The sequence below is a fragment of the Cyanistes caeruleus genome, chromosome 10 (assembly GCF_971803275.1).
Source record: "Cyanistes caeruleus chromosome 10, bCyaCae1.hap1.1, whole genome shotgun sequence".
Lineage (NCBI taxonomy): Eukaryota > Metazoa > Chordata > Aves > Passeriformes > Paridae > Cyanistes > Cyanistes caeruleus.
In genome coordinates, this window is record NC_141710.1 from 4,399,980 (window position 1) to 4,423,374 (window position 23,395).

The 23,395-nt window shown below is 53.8% G+C and overlaps 1 protein-coding gene across 1 annotated transcript; it reads right to left on the minus strand.

Annotated features, from left to right (window-relative positions):
- SLCO2A1 (solute carrier organic anion transporter family member 2A1) lies at window positions 1-22,574 on the minus strand. The gene is made up of 14 exons (XM_023933452.2): window positions 21,883-22,574; window positions 11,040-11,177; window positions 8,988-9,150; window positions 8,131-8,346; window positions 7,012-7,110; window positions 5,304-5,431; window positions 4,236-4,317; window positions 3,241-3,405; window positions 2,765-2,954; window positions 1,613-1,772; window positions 1,136-1,299; window positions 930-994; window positions 707-827; window positions 1-598 (listed from the first exon to the last, which is right to left on the minus strand). The coding sequence occupies exons 1-14, from the start codon at window positions 21,970-21,972 to the stop codon at window positions 478-480; spliced, it is 1,902 nt and encodes a 633-aa protein (XP_023789220.2). The 5' UTR covers window positions 21,973-22,574; the 3' UTR covers window positions 1-477.
- Between the last annotated feature and the right edge of the window lie 821 nt (window positions 22,575-23,395).

Genomic DNA, 23,395 nt, shown 5'->3' on the forward strand with positions numbered 1-23,395 from the left:
TTGGAAAAGTGACCTTTATTTAAAAAATATAAAGAGCAACAAGCCCCAGATATTCTGCAATAAACCCTTTGTGCTGACTTGTCCCAACACGCGTGCGGTGTCCCTGCTGCCCTCTGCGGGGGCTGTGGGTGGGGGACACCGGGCTGGCAGCCACCTCTCCTGCTCCTGTCGCAGCCGGGAAATGTCACACCGGCCGGGAATGTCACAGCGGAGCGGGACCATGGCGCACAGCAGCCACTTCTCCGGGTCCCTGTGTTCCAGCCCCCTCTGCCTCCTGCTCCAGCTGGCCGGGGGCTGCTCCTCCCCAGGGTGATGGCAAGCGCAGCTGGAGCCCCTGGGAGCTGCCATTCCCAGGATGGGGCTGGCCCGGAGCATCCCTCCGAGCTGTGGGAGAGGCGCTCCCGCGGGGAGTAAAACAAACCCGAACAAGACAAAGTAGTGGCGGTGGGTGGTGGGGTGCGAGTCAGCCCTCGGGGGCTACACTAGCCCCGCTGCCTTCTCCTGCACGTTGTACTCCTTGCTCCTCTTCACCTTCCAGCTGATGAAGGCGAGCAGCACGGTGCCCACCACCTTGTAGCCCACCTGCAGCCCCAGGTATCTGCCGGGAGAAGAGCAGGGACATGCCACATGTCTGGAGCTGGCGCTTCCAGCCGGTCCCAGGCTGGGCTGGGATCCCTGCCCTGCCCGGGGCCGGGGCCCAGGGTACCTGTTTCGGAGGAAATCGTTGTTGTAGTAGGCGCAGAAGCGGCGCTGGCTGCACTGCTGCTGCCAGTAGATGCAGGAGGAGTCGATGAGAGCTCCGAACATGGCTGGGGCCGGCAGCCAGGCTGGTGGGACGAGAGGATGGAGTCAGGTGCTGATCCTGAGGAGGTTCAGTGCCTCCTGCGGCTCCAGCAAACCCCCAGCCTCATTCAGAGATGAACACTTACCCAGCAGTCTCATTAGTAAGAACTGGACTCCGATGGCGAATGACTTCTCATCCTGGTTCACCACCCTGGTGGGGAGAAGCCACGGGAGGTCAGAGCTGCTGGCACTGGATTTGGCCAAGACTTGGGCTGGCTACACGTTTATTACTAGATCCCCAACCATCATACTGGCTCCCCTCTGGGACTCAGGACCACCCACCCCTGCTCACCGTAACACCATCATGTAGAGGGGGTTGTGGGACAGGCAGGCGACCAGGGCAGCAAAAGAGATGAGGAATATGGCAGGAAGGAGCATATGGGAGCAGCTGACTGGACAAGAGCCCGTGTAGGTGGAGAACAGCTCATTCCAATTCAGGGAACAGTTGTGGTAGATCTGATGGAAACGTTTGGAACAAAACAGACGTCAGACTCCCAGCGCCAGGAGCAGGCTTCTCGTGACCCCTCATCCCACATCCCTGCACAGGACACCCACAACAGCTCCAGTTTTAAAGCACAGCCATGGCAACCTGTAATGGGATTTGCCACCATCCCTGTTCCTCCAAGCAGGCTCCCAGAGCATTGCAGCAATTCTCCATGGTACCTTCCCAGGGCTCAGCACACCCCCCCTTATTGCATTTGTTGGGTTCCTGCAGCATCACTGCACTATTCCCAGCAAGGCTGCTTTGCTAACCACCTGCTTTACTCACCAGCTGTTTGGGATTGGAGGGGTTGGTGGTGCTGTTGGTGCAGCCAGCGAAGCAGGGTGAGATGTATTCCGTGGTGTTTTTCCGGCACACAGGGTGGAAGATCTGCTTAGAGCATTGGCACCCAACCCGCGCCTTGAGCTGCTGCTGGGAATTGGGTGTACTGCCAGAAAGGAGTGGGGGATAAATTGGTAAAACATTAAGAAATAGGACAGGAGGAATTAAAAAAAAAAAATCCCTTTTACTAGTTGAGCAGTTTTCCTGTTCCTGTTTGGGCTGGGACACTGCCAGCAGCAGCCTGGCCTTCTGCCAGCCCCTGATCCCCACAGGTACCTCTGGAAGTGTGCAGTGAATGTCACAGGAATTTTGTTATTGTCTACAAACAAGTACTCACACACTTCTTTTTTTTTTTTTTTTTTTTTTCCCAGCTGAAAATTAATCAGCCAAAAGCATGGAGAAATGGATCTGGGCTCCATCCAGAGCTACACAAACAGATGTGTGAACAGCCACAGCTGGAAACACCACACAGACACAAACTGAAAGTGGGCATGTTCCCAAACAACTGTGGAAGTACAGAGGACAAACCCTGTCTTCCCTCACTCCCCCAAGGAGCGCATCTGCTGGTGTCACACAGCCTGAATCCTGCAGGAATGTGGCCCTGAGGAGCTGCCCTTGGGCAGGGTGGGATGGGGCTGCTCCACCTCCTGCGGGAAGATGGCATCAGAAATCTCTTTCTTGCTGGCAGTGCCCTGGGAAATGAGCTCAATGAACTTGACATCAAACCTTGGCCACATATAAAAGTCATTTTTATCCTAAGGAGTCGTGGTAAGAGCCAAAAATATCCACTGAGGTGAGGAGAAAGATGATGTCCAGCTAGAACACTGGGAGCATATGAAGTGATGTGGACACAATATTCCTAATTTTCCCCTAAAAATCCAGAGTGAAAAATTACACCCTGCTTGTTTGGCCCAGAAGATCATGGATAAATGTCCTCCTGAGCTCTCTGGGCTGTGAAGCACCCGGATCTCCTCCATGCACTGGGGATCAAGGAGCAAGAAGCAGCATGGTGATATCTTTTGCCCCTCCACCGGTGTGTATCCCTCCCCAGGGGTAAGAGCTGGAGAAACAAGGAGCTGGGAGCAGCACCTGCATTACCTGGGGTGGTAGATGCCCTCGATGTGCCCTGTGGAGCAGCCCATGAAGAAAAGGGGCAGGCAGAGGAGGATGGAGAAGACGAGCACGACCACGGCGAAGCGCGGGATGGCACGCAGGGAGAAGGAGAAGCGCTTCATGATGATCCCTCCCAGCAGCATCCCGAGTGCCGCCGCTGGCAGGTTGACAGCTCCTGCAGAGGGATGGAGCCATCAGGGGGTTCTGCCTGCCCAGAACCCCTCCATGGGCAGGGGGCAGCTCTCTGGACCTCACAGATCCAACTGTTGTCCAAGACAGCCCAAACCCAAGGCAGCTGGGGAACCACAGGTCAGGGAAGTCACCAACTACCCCAAGGCGAACCCCAGGTCTCATCTAAAAATGAACTTTCAGTGACTCCTCCTCTGTGGTTTAAAAAGCCTGTGGAATATGGGCAGCTGGCTCCCTGCTGATGGATATTTTTTGCCTCCATCCGTGCTCACCTATGAGGAAGTTGGCCTGGGAGGGGGAAGCACCGTACTGCTTCTCCAGGAATTTGTTGAGGAAGGTGGCCAGACCCGCAATGACGGAGGAGAAGCTGCACTGAGCCAGCACCAGGAGGATGAAGAGGGGGTTGAGCAGCAGCCTGAGGAAGATCTTTGGGAATCCTACAGGGAAACCATAGGAAAAATATCTTTTAGCTGTGTGATCCTCACACCAGTAGTTTGTACTGGGAAGAAACCCCCACCCTTAGCCTGTTCCCAGGAAGGATGTCTGTGGGTTGATGACCTACTGGGGATGTCTGCAGACATGGGAAAGTGGGAGGGGAGACACCCTAATGTGTCCCAGCAGCTGGCAGGACCCTGGATGTGTTTTCCTGGTGATATACTGTGTCCTCTGGCCCTGTCAACAGAGGCAGATGGACCCTGGGAGAAACTCTGTTTATTTCTTCTCTTATGAGTTTTCTAATTAGCAGAGAGTGGTGGAGAGCCAGCATCCATTAAAGCCTAAAGAGAGGAGAAGAGGGAACTGGCAGCTCCAGGATATGACTGCAGTGCAGGAAGAGGCAAGGAGGGAGGGGCCTTAAATGGGCAGAAATCCTCCTGGAGCTAAAAGACTTATTAATCTGGTCCCTCAGCAGTGACATCCCTCTCAAGCCTGTTTTGGCTCCACATAAACAGTGTCAACTGCAGTGGGGTGACCTTGTGGAGGAGCTGGTGGCGCCAGCAGCCCCATGCCCACTCCTCCCAGCGATGCTTTTCCGGCACACTCACACCACTTCAAGGTCCTCAAAGCAAAATTTGGAAACAGTTCAGGCCCCACAGAAGAGGGGCCTCAAGGGGTATGTAGCCAGAGGGAGGCTGTGCCCACCTTCCCATGGTCCTTATGCCCCTTGGTGTGAATCTGCCGGTGGGATGGTCCCCACCCACCCACCCAGCACGGCCTGGCACGGCCCAGCATCCCCATCCACCCTCGCCTGGACCTGCCAGGACTTTACTTTTTATAAACTCTAGCAGGGAGGTCTCTTCAGCAGCCCCTGTCTCCATCTTCCTGAGCATGCCGGCCTCCGTGTTCCGCTCCTGGGAGGGGAGAGAGGAGCAGCCTGTGGTGAGGGGGTGGCACTGTCCTGGCGCAGGGAGGCTCAGGAGGGACAGGGCCTGTCCCAGGGGCCTTTCACCCCCAGCCAAGCCTGACAATTACAGCAAAGCCCCATCCCACGTGCACTGAGCACCTCTCCAGGCTGGGAAAGCTGGGAGTGTTCACCTAGAGAAGAGAAGGCTTTGGGGAGAGCCCCTCCCAGGGCCTAAAGGAGCTCCAAGAGAACTGGAGAGGGACTTGGGACAAGGGCCTGGAGTGCCAGGACATGGGGGAATGGCTTCCCACTGCCACTAGGGTTAGATGGGATCTTGGGGACAAATTCTGGAGGAGGTGAGGCCCTGGCACAGGCTGCCCAGAGAAGCTTTGGCTGCTCCAACCCTGAAGGTTGGATGGGTCTCAGAGCAGTGGTCTGGGCTAGTGGAAGATGTCCCTGCCATGGCAGGGGTGGAACAGGATGAGCTTTAAGGTCCTTCCAACCCAAACCATTCCGGGATTCTGTGATTAAAGGGGTGAATTATCTCAAATATCACTGCAGCCCCTGAGCAGAGCAGCAGGACAGCAGCTTGTTGCTGGGAGCTTTTAAGATCTTGTAATTCTTTCCTCCCCTGAATCCTGACAAAACACCTCTCTTTTAACTCTGCAAAAAGTCTGAAAATGAGAGATAGTTTAGCACAAGTCTGGGGAGTCTTTTAGCCATAACTGTGAAATATTTTGGGTTTGATTTCAATGAATAAACAATTTCAAAACAGAACTGAAGTATTTTTGTAACAAAACCAGCGGGGTTTGGCTTTGAAAACACCAAAATGATACGTGTTAATTATTTTCCATCTTTTAAATTTTGTTTTAATGGGAAAGAGTTGCTGGACTTCCTTCCTCCCTCCCCCACCTCCCCTCTGGGGACAGGTATTCCCTCCCTGAGCACATCCCTGACTCCAGGACGTTCCAGCCTCTGGAGATGAGCTCTCACCTGTCCTTTCACCATGTACCGAGGGAAGAAGAAGTAAGGGATGGAGGTGAGCACCAAGCAGCCCGAGGAGATGAGCAGCCCCAGCCACCATGCTCCGATCCACCGCTGGTCACCTGGCGTCAGGTCCACTGGCATTACAAGACACAAGGATACGCTGTAAGAGCTCCAGGGGTGAAAGGGACAAAGCTCCACGAAAATACAGACTAGTGGAGTATGAAGAGTCCCTGTGGGCACAGCCCAAGGGTCTCTCCACTGCCATGTAAGAGCAAATGGATGGAGGTGGGATCTCCTACCAGTGTTGGCAGCAAGACTGGCCCTGGTTGTGTTTGGCCTGTGATCTCCCTGGCCAGGGCCCTGTACCACCACTCATCCCAGCTGTACTGAGCCTCCCAGGATGGATTTGGTCAGCATGGAAGCACGCTGGTGGCACAGGTTCAACTCTAACCCCTGAGCCAACCAGTCAGGCAGAGATTACGGGGGCCCGACTCCATCCTCTGCCTGGAGAGCGCAGTGGGTTGGACCACGCTGTCTGACAGGGATGCTGAGCCAAGACAGGGACTGGGAAAGGACACACCGCTTTCCTGGAAAAAGTTGCTCTCCCATTGTTCCAGGCTTGGTCACTTTCTGCTCGCAGGGACCAAGGGAAGGTCCTGTGCTGGCAGAAACTCCTGGTTTCCGAGTGGACCAAACTCCAGGCGCTTTCTCCGGAAAAAGGAGGAGAAGGTGAGAGCCGCTCTGTCTCCAGCACTCACATCCTTTGGCTGGGCCAAGTGATGCTCACAGGTTTGACAGATTGCCTGGCTTGGCATGGGGACCCGGCTGCCCGTGGCCGGGATGTGGCGGCTGGGAAGGAACCAGCGGCCAGCTCCGGGTGGGAGCTCCGTGCCAGAGTGTGACAGGAGAGGAGCCCACACCCCACTGAAACAATCACCCCACTTCCCCAAACAGGACCACTCCACTCTGGAGTCTGGACGTCATCATGGAGCGACCAGGCAGAGGCTGCTAAATCCGTCTGCTGCCGCAGGGAGTGGGCCAAGGCTTTTTAGCGTTTCCTGCCCACATTAATTTATTATTCTTATCAGGCACCGGACACAAAAATGTCAGGCAGGCTCTGATCTCTCTAAAGGAAACACAGGAAAAGCCACGTGAATGATGGAGCTGGGGAGAATTCTTTAGTGATTAAGTTACCAGAAATAATAAGCACACACCATGAATAAAGCAAATTATCCCTTCCGTGGCGGCAGCTCAGCCTTGCTCTCTGCAGGTGCTGGTGGCTAGTGCTGGGGAGGAGGATGGGTGGACTCAAGTTCTCCGTGTATCCATAGGGCAGTGGTTGCTCTGTGGTTGTCTTCCCCATCCCTGGATTCCTCATCTTTCCCTGCTCCTCTCCACCACCATGCTGGGTTTCGGGATACCTCCTCGGTGTGGTGGCTGTGGGCAGACCCCAGCCATGACCTCCAGTGCAGCACCATGGGTTGGGCATTGGAATGTCCCTACCCCAGGGCTCTCCTTCAGTGGTGGTGTCAGAACCACCCGTGTCTGTCCTTGTGGGGTGACAGAGTGGAGGACTACACTGGGGGTGCTTTTCCAGGTTGGGCAGTGGGTTTTATGGGTCACAGGACTGGTGGCTTCTGTCACCTTTCATCTCAGAGTGACCTTCTGATCCACAGAGGGTCTTTAGGACCACTGCTGCCTGAGCAATACTCACCAGAGTCAACCCTTCCGATATCCACGAAGAGCCGCAGCACCACGGACCCCAGCAGGTATCCAAAGGCAGGGCCGAACACAGCAATGGCAAAGAGGATGGCTGGGAAAAGGGAGCAGAGAAAGACCCTGAGAGCAGGGAATGGTAGTTTCCGTGCAGATACGGCTTCTGTCTTTCCAGGAGACGCAGGAATGGTGGCACAAAACACAGAGGGGAGATACCACCCTTCATGACCTTCAGATGGCCTGACACTGAAGGTGGTTTTTATCTGACAAGAACAGGAGGGGGAGGGCAGCTGCCTGTGGAAAAAGTCCCTCTGCTGTCCTGCCACCAAGGCTTTGCTGACACAAGTTGTCAGCTACACCATGAATATCCATGATATTCATGAACCCCAGCAAGCAGCAGGGCAGTGATGTCCTGGGCTCACACAGGTGATGGAGACCTTCATTTCCTCCATAATGCCAAGGAAACAAACACATTGTATTCCTCAGATCCAAGGAAAAACATTTGGTACAAGCATCAGGAGAGGTGAAAGATTCTGAGGGCAAACAGGCCACCAGACCACCCTGGGTGCAGCTGAGCCCTCCCATTCTAAAACAGATAACCCGTAAGGTCAGAATATTTTCTTTTGACTTGTTTGCCATTGCAGGATCCTCCTTGAGAGAAACTCTTTACACAGCTTTCTCAAGGTGTGTAAAAGGAGCCAGTGAGCTTGAGCTGCACGAGACATAAAATGAAACAGAACTTGGGGAGATGGAATTTCTGCTTTACTGAGGCAACCCTGGAGCTATTCATCCCAGCAGACATTCCCACAGCCCTAAAGGGAGCGCCTGTATTATAAACAACACACCGGTCCCACTTTCCTTCCTCTTCAGAACCTTTCCTTCATTTTCCTTGGAGATTTGGGAATTCAAAGGGATCAGTGGGACAATTCACTGGAACAATGATCCCTCACTGCAGAGGGAAGACAAGGATGTTGGAGCTTGGAGCAACCTGGTCTAGTGGGAGGTGTCCCTGCCCATGGCAGGGGGTGGAACAGGATGAGCTTTAAGGTCCCTTCCAAACCAAACCATCCTGGGATTCTGTGGTAAAAAACCAATGTACAGCAATGGTCCCACTTACCAACATACAGCGGGGAATTGTTGGCATCTGCAAAGTCGTCCACGTAGGATATCCCAAAGGGCTGGATGGGCACGGTCCCGATCCCAGCCAGCAGCTGGGCGATGACCATCATGGCCCACATGCTGCTGGCCTCCTTCTGGGGGTCCCGGGTGGTGTTTGGGCACACAAATCTACTCTCTGCATAGCACAGCTCAACCTGCCCCTGGCTTTTGTTACCTGTAAGGGAAGAAATGAACATTTCAACACTGGGTACATCCCCTGCCTCCTCTCACACTAAATACCCCAATAGCAGGAATCTCCCAAACTCACTGAGTAGGCACAAACATTTGGATTTTGGATGGATTGCTCATTTTATTCAGCAGTTCTCATTGCCCTGCCCTTCCTCTGGAGTATAACACCGAGGTCGGAGCAGCAAACAAACAGGCTGTGATTTTAATCAAACTTTTAGAGAGTTCATGCTACTGTCTTTTTCTCAGAGAAACTGTGGCTGCCCCATCCCTGGAAGTGTTCAAGGACAGACTTTGGAGCAACCTGGGAGGGTGGAAGGTGTCCTTGCCCATGGAAGGGGTGGAATGAGATAATCTTTAAGGTCCTTTCACACTCAAAACATTCCATGATTCTGTGACAACAGCTGGAATAACATGTGCAGGAGAGGCAGAAGAAATCCCACATGTAATTTTTGCATTCAGCAGAGGTTCCAAAGCCATAATGACTTCAGGTTTAATCAGCAACTGCCCACCTTAAGGCTCTGCCTTCAACCACTATTTAAATCATGTGTGCCCTGGAAACACCCCCATGTTTTGGGCAGCCCATCCCGGAGCAGCTGGCTCCATGAGGGCACAGCTGGTGGCACCCACCAGTGCTGAGTGCAGTGTACTCGTAGGGGCCTGACAGGAAGTGGGGCAGGGTCACCAGGAAGGCCCCCAGGGCCAGCAGCAGCCCCCCGGCGCCGATCACGCGCGGGCGGTGCACTCGGCTGCCGAAGTAGCTGACGAAGATGATGAGCACCACGTTGCCGATCTGGAAAAGGCACAGAGAAACGGGAGGAATGTGAGAAAACGTCACAGAGGACATCCAGACCCCACAGCCTTGTAGGGGTGGGTGGACAGGTCTCTCTCTCATCAAGAGGCATTTCACCCTCACGGGAGCAGGAGCATCCCCTTGCCCTGCGTGTTCACAGCACGTCAGTGCTCCCTTCTCATCTCCAGCCAGAAGGTCACTCCGTGGCCTCGGCCACCTCTGGGCATCCCTTGTTGGCAAGAAAGACATCACAGCCTCCCTGTGATCTGTGATCTGGCTGGGGCTTCTCCAGCACCCACACCTGTCCCTAACCCCACAGGCATCACAGAATCATTTAGGTTGGAAAAACCCTCCAAGACCAGCAAGTCCAACTGTTCCCCCAGCACTGCCAAGGCCACCACTGACCCACGTCCCCAAGTACCACATTCACATATCTCTTAAACCCCTCCAAAGATGAGGACTCCACCACTGCCTTGTCTGGACAAGAAGTGAAGAAATTTTCTTTCATACACAAACTAAACCTCCCCTGGCACAACTTGAGGCCATTTCCTCTTGTTCTGTCCCTTGTTCCCTGGGAAAAGAGATCGATGGATGTGACATAAATGGAAAATTCCTCCAAAATCAGCAAGGAATAAAACATATTGTCTCCATTCCTGTGATTCAGACAGACATGAGCCCTGCTACAAAGTCCAGCCCACTGCAAATATTTATGACCCTGGACATTTGCAACTACAGATAGCATCAGCTAGAAAGCCATGAAGCCATGCAGCTCACTCAGGAGACTGGGGGAACACCACAAAATTCCCATTACGTGGGCTTTGACAGCTCAAGACAAGCTAAACATCATTTAACTTTGGCATGTTGAAGCTGTCCCTGCTCATTGCAGGGGTTTGGGCAAGATGGCCTTTAAAGGTCCCATCCCAAACCATTCTGTGATTCTATGTATGGCTAAGAAAACTTTGTATTTATGTTTGCGTGGGCTCCCTTGTTTGTCTCTTTGTGGGTTTTGTTCTTGGAATTGCTGTAGGCACCAACACAATAAGATTGTTGTCCTGGACAGTCACAGACAGCAGGAAGACTCAGTGGGCCCTGAGACATCTTAATCCCAAATGTTCATGCTGGGTGAGGTAAGATTGGGGCAGCCACTTCCCCAAGGGTCCAGGAAGATGCTCAGTGTCCAGCTTCTTGATGGAGCATCCCATGTGCTCACCAGCCAGCTCACAAACAGGTGTGCTGCCATCCAGTGCCAGCAAAAGGCCGGCCAGCAGATCTTTTCCTGTCCTTTTCCAGGCCTTGAACAGCTACTAAGGACACAATTCCTGAAAATGTGAATGAGAAAACTTATTCCAAGGGATTTCTTGATAAGAAAGTGTTTGTGAGAAAATCCTCAGCCAGCTCAGCAATATGCCTTAAACTGCCAGAGGGCAGGATTAGATGGGATATGGAGCAGGAATCCTTCCCTGTGAGGGAGGTGAGGCCCTGGCACAGGGTGCCCAGAGAAGCTGTGGCTGCCCCTGGATCCCTGGAAGTGTCCAAGGCCAGGCTGGACAGGGCTTGGACAAACCCTGGCCAGTGGAATGTGTCCCTGCCCATGGCAGGGGGTGGGATGAGTTGGGATGAACTTTAAGGTCCCTTTCAACCCAAGCCATTCTGGAATTCCATCCAGTGGAAGTCTGCTCTTGTCCAAGGGCCATCACCACAGATCACCCTCCATTCCCCCCGGACATGGCAGAGCAAATGAGGTGTGACGAGGTGTCCCAGAACACAGCACAGCTGCTCCTCCCAGCACACGGGGGCTGAGGAAGCCCTGGGTGTGCACAGGCCTGAGACCCTGTTGGGAAGGTGCCTCCAGGTCCTGGCCACCCTTTGGGTGTTCCTCTCCCAGTTACCTCGTGCAAGCTGGAGATGAAACCCGAGGAGAGGCTGGAGAGCCCAAAGCGCTTCTCGATGGTGGTGAGGCTGCTCTTGAAGTTGGCGCTGTAGAGGAGCTGGGAGAGCTGGAGGAGCCCATGGCACAGCACAAACACCTGTGGGCAAACAAAGAGGTGAGGACCCAGTTGGAATCACAGACTCACTGAGGCTGGAAAAGACCTCCAAGGTCCAAACTTTGACTGAGTACCGCCCATGCCCACTAAATATTGAGTAGTGTCACATCTACTTGCTGTTTGAAACTTGCATGGATGGTGAGCCCACCACTCCCCTGGGCAGCCTGCTCCAATGATTATCCACTCTTTCAGTGGAGAATTTTCCCTGATAGCCGATGTGAGCCTCTCCATGCACCCTTTGAGGCCATATGGGACCTCAGTGCCCTGCTGCTGCATAGCTGCTGGTGACCACATCCTGCATGAGCGTATTCCAGCTAGGTTTGGCCAATGGCTGCACCTCTGGCATGGAGCATCCTGGGATTCACTCAGCTGGAAAGCCAATTAACTGAAACTGCTCCAAGGGGTGTTGCTAGAAAAAGTCAAAAAAGGGCGTTAAAAGCCCCAGAGGGAGAGGATGAAATATGCACAGCGTGGTCTCACTACTGGAAGACTCCGAAATAGGATTCCAAACCCAGCATCTTCCCTTGAGCCGAGCAGTGAGCTGAGCCAGGAGCCAAGCTGAGCGGAGACAGAGGAGGGAATACAGAGAGTTTAGGGAGAAATCTGGTTGAAAGAGTCCGGGTGGGCTGTGACAGGAGAGTGCTCTCAGCCAGGGATGCAAGAGGCAGCTCACAAATGTCTTTTGATCTATATTTAGTCAAAACAATTTTCCTTTATTTTTCTTGGAATGGCATGCAGCCACATGGTGCCAAAAGTATTTTAAAATCAATTAAAGAAACCACAGAAAAAAAAAACCAACCCAAAACCCAAAAAAACCCAAACAAACGGGGGAAGGTCTTTTCATTTAGATTCACAGGAAATCAAATATTTGCTGAATACCGGAAGAGTGTCCCTCAATGATAACGTCAGGAAGTGCGGGATGATGGATGGGGGATCAAAGGTTCTGTAGGACTGACAAATTCCTGATGTCCTTGGCCAGGAGAGCAGCAATAGTCCTTATGAGTATTTATTTGGAAGGGTGGTAGGGCCCAGTAGCCCTGACCCACTAAATTATTAAAAAAAAAATCATAAAAGACCAAAATTGTCCATCCAGCTTGGAGGATGCAAGTTCCATTAGTGGGTGGAGTTGTGTTTTGGGAGCAGAGGATGATGCAGGGCCAGGCCCAGCAATTGAAGCAGAATTTGGGTAGAAGATGGGCAGGAAAGTGATTTCTTGGGAATCTTCTCCTGCGAGGGAGGAGAGATCCAGCCAAAAGACCTGTCTGGGAATCTAAAAGCATAAGGGGTGGGATAGATGCTGACAGACAGCAGAAGAGAGGAGGATGGAGATGAAGGAGAAAACGGCAATGTGAGGGCAGGCTTGGAAAAACCTGGAGACCACAGGGAAGACAAAGGAGAAAGGCAAACACCCAAAAAATGAGGAAAGAAGGATCACAGGCACAAGCTGCCATCACAGAGTTCCCAGCCACATCTGAGGGCTGAGAGCAGACAGACTGGCATCAGGTGGCAGTGCCATTGCAATAACCAGGAAAGGACAAAGTCCCGCGCTGGGACTTTGCCCCGACAAAAAGCTGCAGAACAGGAATTTGGGGTGTAACGTGGGAAATCCTCCCAGACATGGCCAAAGTGGAAGTGAAATGTCTGCCAGTAAACTCTTGAAGCTGAATGACCTCTCCACCCTCCCACTATCAGCTCCCACACTCTAAATCCCATCCCAGGACAAAATCCTGCGGGTGGAAGCTGGATCCACCACCTTCCCCAGGCCTGAGCTGGAATCACTGTGAGCTGATCTGGAGCAGAGGAGTGACTCCTGTGAGGATGGGAACTGGAGAGAGGATCTTGTTGTCAGAGAACATCCATTTTTGCTCGTGTGGCTCTGGCCAGACTCTTCTGAAGCCCCTGGAGCAAGGAAGAGGCAGCTGAACGACAGCGGTCTGGGAACACCCGAACTGCAGAGCAGCTGGACGCAGAGCTCTCCCGGAGCCAGGCGTCAGCCGGAGAAGCAAAGCTGTTTACCAACAGGGAGGGAAGAGGGTGGATCACTGAGGCCGAAATTAGCGCAGCAAATGTCAGCCGGATCCCAGGGCAGATGGGGAGACGGAGTGTCGAGGATGCTGGCACGGAGGGAAGATGAGGAGGAGAGGCAGCCTGGATCTCCGGAATGCTAGGGTTGTCAGGAGATGGGTTGGAAGCATGGGAGGACCATAGGAACCACAGCAGGAGAGGAGAGGGACAAGCCATGGGTAGAGAGGGCAGGGAGGTAAAGGCAGAATGCCAGGAGATGGCCCCAGATGTGTTTACGCCTTGGTGATAACCTGGGATGGCCAAAATGGAGCTCAAGGATTCAATCAATCTGGATCCAGAGATGCCTGCAAACAAGCTGGGGCTGCCTGCCAGGAGGGAAGATGAGGTGGGAGAAATGCAGCTGGAGAGCACCAGCCAAGGGAGAGGAAAACCTTGGGGTGTGACTGCTTCCCCCTGCCCATGGGTCCTTCTAATCCAGCTCTCGTCTGCAGGATTAACCGGAAAGGCAGCAGAGCAGGACGGATACTCCAGGGATGTGATCCCACCCTGAGACCACACAGCAGCTTCAGCCCTTGGATGTGCAGAGCCCAGAGAATGGGAGGGGAAGGGCAGGGGTGATTTTTTTTTTCCTTGGAAAGAAATTGCCACCCAAAACAGACAGAGAAAGGCAGAACAGCCTTTGCTCCAGGACTTGTGCAGCTGGAGCGTGGCTTTTCCAGACACACTCCAAGTGTCTGGAGGTGAGATGAGGCCCGATTCAAGACTTTCCCTGCATTCAGCAGACTCAGTTTTAATTAAAATAAAGACATCCCAAACCTTGAAGGCTCTGAGTGCAGAAAACTGGGAGAGAGCCTTACTTGGACTCCCAAAAGGAGTCCATGCACCCCCTGAGGCTGGAGGACATGACAGGCCCCGCTGTCCTGTGTCCCCTCACAGGTCCTCACGGGTCTCTCCCATCCATGTCTCTCTTCCCACGCGTTCCCATCCCCACATGTTCATGCTGACCACCCACAACCTGCTGGTGCATGGAGCCCAGCGCTGGCCTGGCCCTTCCTGCCGCTCCAGATGTGCCGTGCTGCCCCACGCTCCCGCCAGCAGCCCCAGGAGGGGAGGGAGCCGCCGTAATCCATCTTCCCCAACAACAAGAAGGGGTTCTGGAGGAAGAGCCAAGCTGACTTGCAGGGAGGTTTCGCTGACGCAAAGGGCATGGTGGGAGGTGGAGGAGCCGGGGGCACTCCCAAGCGCTGACCCTCCGGAGCAGAGGCTCCCGTGGGAGCCTGGCGTATTTTTGGAGCTGCAGACAAGGAGTGATTGCTGACAGGCAGAGGCAAGGGAAGGCCAAAGGTGTGCACCCTCATGGACCACCCGCCCCAAAATCCCCTCATAATCATCCCTGTGCTTCTTTCGGAGCAATCCTGACTCCAGGCTGTTTATACAAGGCACTTGACTCCTTTCCAAAAGAGCTGCATTTAGAAGGGAAGCAAACTCCTGGGGGAGACAGGCTGCTGCCCCCACCCAGCTCGTGGGGACCAGCACCTCCCAGGGCAGTGCTTTTTCCAAAGGAAGAGAAACCCACCCCATTGCAGGGAAGAGGGAGGACTGGTCCTCCCATGCTCTGGACAACGGGAGCTGGCAAGGATTCAGTCAATCCAAGCCTAAACTTCTGAGAGTTTAGGCTCTCAAGTTTAGGCTCTAAAGTCTGAGATGTGTCCAATACTCAGGTTGCATTTCATAGGAGTGAACCATTTCTATGGAGCCTCCATGGATCTCCAGGAGTCAGGATAAGACTTTTCCAGGCAGGAGCCTCATTCTGCTCTGCAGGGACCACAGGTTTGGGAGGACCCTGCTACGTGCAGCATGGCCATTGCTCCACCTGAAGGAGTGAGTTAAGGGTTAATTCCTTCCTCTGCTTCCACAGCTCATGTCCAAAGTCATCCCTTACCTCATTTTTCAGTGTCTTCCCCTTGGCAGCCCTGGTTGGAGATAAAGAGGGTGGAAATGTTGACGGCACTTGTGCTAATCTCCGTGCCCGGCATCCTTCCCACAGCAGTGGGGATGGACAGAGCCAGAGCTTTGTTCATTAGACGGGCCCAAGGACTGCCTGGAGAGCTGGAGACCGACACAGAACATATCCAAGTGCTTCCAGATGACTGATGACACCGAAGTAGGTCGTGACCAAGAGCAAAATTAATCTGGCTGGAGTAAACCTTTGGAAAGGACTAGGAGTAAGGATGCTCCATTAGTTGTTTCCCTATGCAGGGTACAATTGGAGTTGAGTCCAAAGGAAAATTGTTTGACCTGAGTGGAAAGTCAAAAGACTTTCCTCCCAAAATCAGGGAACATTCCTCCCAAAGAAGGAGACTCCAAGATTACCACCTCTGGAGACTCCCTCTTTAATCTCCTGAGCTTGCAACACATAAAAAAAAAAAAAAACAAACCTAAAAGAAAGGGGGGAACTGCAGGAATTAATAAGAAGAATATTCCCAAAATTTTGATAGGGAGAAGACAGAGTGTTTATTTTAGAGTTTGTGTATGATCAGCTCTTACTACACTGGGAGATCGTCCTGCAGTAGGACAGCTGAGGTCGCTCAGTCCAAAAGAAATATATCAGCTGGATATTGATAGTGCAGGGATGTGTGGGGAAGTACACCCCTCAATGGCATCACTTTCTTATGGGCAGCTGCCTGGATTTGTAGATTAAAAAGTACCATGAGAGATGAAAAAAGCACATCATTTCCACAGAAGGAACCAAATACCCTGCACAGAGCCCATCCTTCAGCACAGAACCTCTGAGTCTGGTCCGATGACAGAAGTTGGCTTTTAAGTGGGATTTCTATTGCAAATCATAAAATAACATAAAAATTAACCTGGTCAGGGATTGCCTGAAGCGTGCTGGAATGAAGACTGTCTACTGCCAAGCTATGCAGGTTTTATACCCCACAACTGTCATGTGCAAAGACAATATTTGCTCTTTGCAATAAACACGGACACAGCATTTCCTGGCGCTGTATCCCGGTGGCTTTGCAAGGCACGTGTGAGCCCAGCTTTGCCCAGGATGGAGGTTTTTGGTTGTGGGGGATTGCTGAGACAGACCCTCAGTGGGGGATGCTTCCCAAGAAAATACTGCCCTGAAAATAGGATGCTGGGCATCCCGCAGCCTTTCCTCCCTCTGCTAGTTTGGGTGGTTGGTCTTCATTCATTCCTCTTTTTGTTCCAGGGCATCAGGACCCAGTCAGGGTTTCCTTGAGGGCAGGTCCAGGCTGGCTTGGTTTTGCCTGACCCAGAAGTGTGTGCAAACACTCCTCCCGCCCGGCCGGCCGTGCCTCGTGCTCCCTATCAGCGTCACTCCTCTCCTGTCCTGCTCCCGATAATCTTATCTACGCTGACCACTCCTTGCTTGTGTTTGGGCACCCAACCACCTCGCCCCTCATAAAATTACCTTGTCTCAGGTCTCCTAGACCTTGATCCCACTAAACTTTCCAGCCCATCTTTTTCCTTATCCCACTGCTGGTGTTGCTGGCGAAGACCAGGTGGTTCTTCCCTTCTGGAGCCCGATCCCACCACAAGCAGACGTGACCACAGTGCTGGACCATCCAAACTCAATCTGTGCTATCTGGTGCCAGCACCATCACCACAAACGCTGGAAGACCCTGCAGATCCTTCTCCTCATGTCACTGAGGATCTTCCTTGAGTCCTTGCCACAAACACTCATCCAACCTGCCGTGCCCGCCTGCGCAATTGCAATATTGCTTTGATTTTCTTGCTTAAATCAATGGCTCTAATCAGCCACGACTTTCTCTCTTCTGTGTTTCCCTCTCCAAACCTACAGCCACGCTGCCTCCAGATCTGTGACTTGATGAATCTCCTGTTCTGGCTAAACAAAGCAATTCATAATCTTTTCCAACAGGATATGAGAGCACAACTGGTACATCTCCAGGCTTCTGGAATACTCTCCTCAGCAAATTCCTTTAGTCCCTTGGAAGGAAGGGACAAAAACTTGCCCTGCTGCTGTTGAGACCTCGGACCCTACGGCTAGGCTCTGTTTCCTCTGCAGGAGACATCCAGCCTCCCCAGGGAGGCCAGAGCTCCCTGCTCCTGTTCACTGCTCCCAACACCTTCACCCCGGGATGCTTTCGAGCCTTCTCACACTGTGAGAGCCCACAGTCTCCTCCTGACCTTGTTGTCCCCTCTCCTACCCTCTTCCATTCCCTCCTTCTCCCTGCCCCAGTACAACACCCCATTTAAACCTCTCCCAGGGCTTTTAAATCTCTCTCTGGATCACCTCTGGCTGACATAAGGGAGAATAATTCTCTGTTGTCCTCCTGTTTCCTTTTCCATGACAGGCAGTCTACAGGCATGGAAAAAAAATCCCCCTGCCTGCACTCACAACACTTTCACACTGCTCCTCTGTGCTCTCCAGCTTCCAGCTGAAACCAGTCCAGCTCCTCTAAATCAAAAGATATTTATAAAGCTCTTCTCCTTGTCATCTTTCTGGGGATCCCAAAATCAATTAAAATAGTTCAAAACCACGAATGAGACAGTAAAGGCAAAGAAGCCAAAATATCTCAGGCTCTGTAAACAGAGAATTCTTGTGAAACAATCCTTTTCCAGTGCTTGTCTGGGAGCAGAAAATGGACATAGAATCATAGCATCATTAAGGTTGGAAAAGACCTCCAAGATCATCAAGCCCAACATGAGCTTAAATCACATGGTTGGGGCTCTGGACTGGGGGACACTGATGGGGTCCCTGGCCATGTGTGGGTATCTAAAGGACCAACCACCTTCTCCACCTTTTCAACCTGTTTTAGTCCTTTAGGCTGCGAGGTTCTTGGTGTCCCCAGGGCCACCAGGTGCTGGCATCCACCTGAAGGTTGGGTTCATCCTGCATTTGCTGAGCAGCACAGCTGCAAGCCCCCCAAACCCCTGTGCCAGCCAGCACAACCCTGGGAGCTCTGTGAACATCCAAGCGTGGGGGATGTCCCTGCTCATCAGAGAAATCACAGAGCTGCAGAAGGTTTTGTGTGGGAAGGGAGCTTGAAGTCCATCCTCTTCCCTTAAAGCCCCTTGCCATGGCCAGGGACATCTTCCACCGTCCCAGGTTGCTCCAAGCCCTGTCCAACCTGGCCTGGAACACTTCCAGGGGTGGAGCAGCCACAGCTTCTCTGGGCAGCCTGTGCCAGGGCTTCAGAACCCTCACAGGGAAGAATTTCTCCCCAGTATCCCATCCAAATATCTCATCAACACCCCCATCTCCACCAATGCTATGGGGTTATCGGGATGCTCCGGGTTTCAGAGCTCAGCAGCCCCAAAACCTGCCAGTCCCAGAACCTGAAGGCCTTTTGCGTTCTGCTTTGTCTCTTCCAGGGGGATCAGTGTGGAGGCAGCGGGCAGAGGGCTCGGCAGCCCTGCACTGGAAGCGAAGGCAGTGGCTGGGCTCATTCCAGGCGTGAGGCACGGCCGGCAGCAATCGCGGCTATCAGTATCAGTATCAGCGCAGAGCCAGCCCGTTTGGTGCCACTGCCACAGCCACTAAACACCCACGTGTGACTGGGAGTGACCCCACAGCACCTCATGGAACTGTCACAGCCAGGCTCCAGAGGGAGCAGCTGGAACCGCATGGATCCAAGGCCGTGGCCGCATCCACAGGGAATTGATTCCTGAAGCGCAGCTGCTCTGTTTCTGCATCCCGAGCAGCGTCCCCATGACTCCAACCCCGTCCCACTCTTCAGACTCCCGTAGAATCCCTCAAACTGCCTCTTTCCAGCAGCACCTCTCCCTGCCTGATGCACATCCCTGGCACCGTTGTGTTCCCACACCTCCAAATGTCAGAGCAATGGGTCCGGGTCTGGAAAACACCCTGAGAGAGATGGGGCCTGGTGCAGGGGCTGGTGCTCCCTGTCACAGGGATCACAGCGGGGAAAGATGGTTTACATGGAAACATGATTTGTTATTTTGGCCCCAGCCCTGCAAAAGACACCCTGCATATGATCCCATCACATGGGCTTTGGGGATTAAATACGAGCTTCGTGATGAAGTCTTCCAAGTGTCAACCATGTCCTTCCAGGCCTGTTAAAAGCAGGGAAATTTGTGTGCTGAAAATACCCATCAGGAACTGCCATTACCTGTATAAGGATGCTGTGTCTGACGGCTTTGGGGAAGGGGATGCCCACAAATTCCCATAAACCTTGGGGCTGGATGAGAATTTTTTATAAACCATCATTCACAACGCCAGAGGCTTCTTGTACAAATAAGAGCTACAGACCCTTTCAAACCCAGATGTTGACCACACCTTGCCCTCAGATGACCATTCCCTCCAAAACTCCCCAAACCTGGAAATTCCACCGTGACACTTTGACGTCCTCCTCATTTTTAGGGGCAGAGGAGACTGCCTCTGCACACAGGCTAGTGTCTGATCCTGAAGCTGTTATTTTGTTAATTTATACGTTTTTAGTGTAAATGTCACAGTACAGGAAGACTCAATAGGTCAGGAAAGGATGGGGGATCCTGTTGCCTGTCAATTTATACATTTGCTCTTAAAAGCAAGAACATTTCTCTGAGGGATGGATGTCCTGACTGCCCTCCATCCCAGATGGGGCACATCATCCCTCTGAAGCCAATATGTTTGGGTAGAGCTCAAACTGAGCATGTTTGGATAGAGCTCAAACTGTTCCTTCATGTGCTTGCACAGTGCCACTGCCAGACTGTTGACTTTTTAAACCAGAAACGATTTTTAAACTACAAGTTTTGAGAGAAAAAGTTTAAAAAGCATTTCTTCAGGCCGTGGTTTTCCTGCCACTAGCAAAGTGACACCCCTGACTGATCTGCCCTTGGCCAGATGCCCCTGAAAGGTCCCATCCAAGTGCCCTGTGGCATGTGGGGTGCTGAGCACCCAGCCTGACTCTGGGTCACCCACATCCCACACCCTGTGGCCGCCTATGGGGTGTACAAATGGAGTAGCATTTATTTCTTGGGGCTTTTGGTTTTTAATCTGAAATTTTCACATCTTGCAAGAGGCTTTGGCAATGTTTTTTCACTCCAGGCTGTTTTTGCTTGCTTCCAGTTTCCAGGAAAGGGCATGAACTGCAAAAAGGGCTCTGGCTTTGGGTGATTTTACTCACCCCAAGTCAGGCTCGTTACTGCAGCAGCCTGAAGGGGTCTGGGGGCACATCTTGCACCTCCAGCAGAACAGGGGGCGGGTTAGCAGTCCCCTCCAGAGGAACATCAGTGCAGCCCAGAGGCAGTCCCAAATCACCCGGGGTAATCTCAAGCTCCTTCTCCTGGAGCCCACAGCCAAAAAGTGCCATCAATCACCTGCTGGAACAGCCCAGCCCGGGCAGTGGGGACCTTGGTGGGTGTGGGACTGGCAGATACCGTCTGGGATGATGCCTCCAGCCCTGGGAGCTCTCAGGAGGAGCGGCCGCTTGGGAACAGCCCCGTGGCACCCCAGAGCATCCCCAGGGAACCCCGGCACAGCCCAGGCAGGAGCGGGAGCGCCGTCCTTCACTCGGGGTGAGGGAAGCTCGATGGCAAACAAACCCCAATCCCATCCCGAGCACGACACCGCATCCACGGCCGCACATCCCGAAAAGGCTGGGCTGGGAAGCGCTGCCACAGCTCAGCACACACGCTGGGATTCAGGAACAGCGCTGGCAAAAGGCAGGAGCGGCACGGGGGGGTCCTGCCCGCGGTGGCCCCCGGCGCATCCCCGGAGCTGCTGTTCCCAAAATCCGCGCTTGGCCGCTCCTGGTGCCGATGTGTGGAGGCACGGAAATCCCTCCTTTCCAGGGACACCCGGCTGGATGTCTCGGGGACAGGAACCAGCACGTGGAGCAGCCGCGGTGCACATCCCAAAACTGGCCAAAGAGCGGGGGGAAAAGGCAGGAGAGGGGTGGTGTAAAGCCGGGATGGCTGGCAGGGTGTGAAACGTGACACACAGCCGGGGTGAGCCGGGTGTTCTCACGCAGGCAGCGAGCTCAGGAGCCTGGAGCTCAGGAGCCTGGAGCTCAGGAGCCTGGAGCTCAGGAGCCTGGAGCTCAGGAGCCTGGAGCTCAGGAGCCGGGAGCTCAGGAGCCTGGAGCTCAGGAGCCTGGAGCTCAGGAGCCTGGAGCTCAGGAGCCTGGAGCTCAGGAGCCTGGAGCTCAGGAGCCTGGAGCTCAGGAGCCTGGAGCTCAGGAGCCTGGAGCTCAGGCAGGGGCCGGCTCTCAGGTGAGGAGCTGGGCAGCCAGCACTGGAAAACCCACCTCAGTCAACACAACTATTGTTTCTGTCACTCAAAAAACTCCGCTCACCCAAATTTTTAAAGCAAGCCCGTGTTACTGTAGGGCAGTGTTTTCTTTTCACACCAGGATGTGGTTAATCATTCCCCAGGCAGCAGCACACCGTGTACCAGACGCCGTGGGGAGGCTCACGGAGAGCTGCTCCATGGGGTGAAACCCCCACGGTGCCGTGCAGGGCATCACTCGGAACCCACAGAGCCCCCACCGAGCAGGCCAGGACTCTCCTGGGCTGCCCCAGGAGCTGATGTTCAGGTTCTGCATCATCGAACAGCCTTCGTTTCAGCCGCCGTGCGCAGGAGGGGCGCGGGGATGCGCGGGCAGAGCCGGGGTCCCTCCCCAGGCAGGAACCCCCTCCTCCCCCGCCAGCATCCCTGCCCCATCCTTACTTTGATGTTGCAGAAGAAACTCCTGGAGCAGGTGCCGGAGCTCTTGGGGATGTCAACGGGGGATTTGCCAACCTCGGGGTGGACTCCCATCGCCACGGCTTCCCGGGGAGCCCGGAATTGTCGGGTTAGGGGTGGGTTTGCTCCGCTGGCCGGCCCGGCCCGCAGCCCCGCCGTGCGCACGGGCTGTGCCGAAATCCCTCCAAGGCTGGAGTGAGCCAGGCAGCGGGAGCCTCAAGTTCTTATAAGTCGGCTCCCGGGAGCGATGATGAAACGCTTTCTCCTCCCTCTTTTGCTCTGTGCACCGAGGGAACTTTAAAGTCGCAGGAAGCGAAGGCAGCGCGCCTGGAGCAGGTGGGGGCCAGCCCGGGCTTTCGGGGCTGTGGTGATGGGACAATGCTAAAGCCAGCCGTGGGGACAGCCAGCACCTCTGTGCTCCTGTGCCAGGCTGCAGGACAAGGAAACGGAGCTGGCAGCAGAGCTGTCCCGCAGGGAAAACCACCGGGGTTTTAATTCGAAGGTGCCCCGAGGGGGCGAGAGGAAGGGGAGGCAGCATTCAGCAGCTGAGGTTCGGCTTCCAGGAGGTGGGAGGGGGAAACCGGGTGGCCAGGTAGAGAAATCCTTCCCTGGGCCGAGGGGTTTTGAAGGGAAGAAAAACTTCGGTGTTTAGAAAAAGCTGCATTTGTGAAGCTCCTGAGCACTGTTTTGGTTTGTTTTTGTTTTTGTTTGTTTTTTTTTACCGGCACCTCTCGGGGCTTTGTTTATGCAAAGCACTGATTTATTTTGCAAGCGGGAAACGCGTCAGAAGGAGAAGGGCAGGTCGATCCAGCCGGAGGAGAAACCAGCTTCAAGCTTTTGATGCTCCCATCGCTTTCCCTGCTGGGAGCAGTGGGGAGAGCGGGGGAACCCCACGAGAAACAGGGGGGCGCACCCTGGGCTGGAGAAATAAATCCCAGCTCCCGGGGTGGTTTTCCCTGGGGTGGTGCCAAGGACCGAGGCTCCCCCAGAGGCACCCAGGTCCCGCCGGGCCCTACCACGAGAGGGTGCCAGGGACCCGTGCACTGCCATCCTCCTCCCGACGCCAGCTGGGGACCCTGGGCATCCCACCCTGCCCTGGGCAGCGCGGCAGGCACCGCTGCTAAGACAAAAAGAGCTCGTTTTGGCTGTCAGCTTCCCGGTTTCTGAACCCCAGGACGGGTGGGTATCACTGGCTCTGGGGTGGCAAAAGAAGCATCTTTGTTTGCCAGCTTTCTTTTTTCCCTCCCATCCTCAGATTTGCCAGATCTGGGGCCAGGACATGGCGTGAAGGGACCCTTTATTCCCCATCAGAGTTAGCCAAGCTCTTTTACCCAACATTCTATGGCAAGAAATGGAAGTTTCAACCTCACCAAGAGAAAAGCTGAAGCAAATCAACATCTCTGCTCCTCTCCCATCCTCCCCAGGAGCCCAGCGTGCCACTGACCTAATTGTTCAGGCCGTGCCTGACCCGCTCCCTGCTCCATTCATTTTGCAGCAG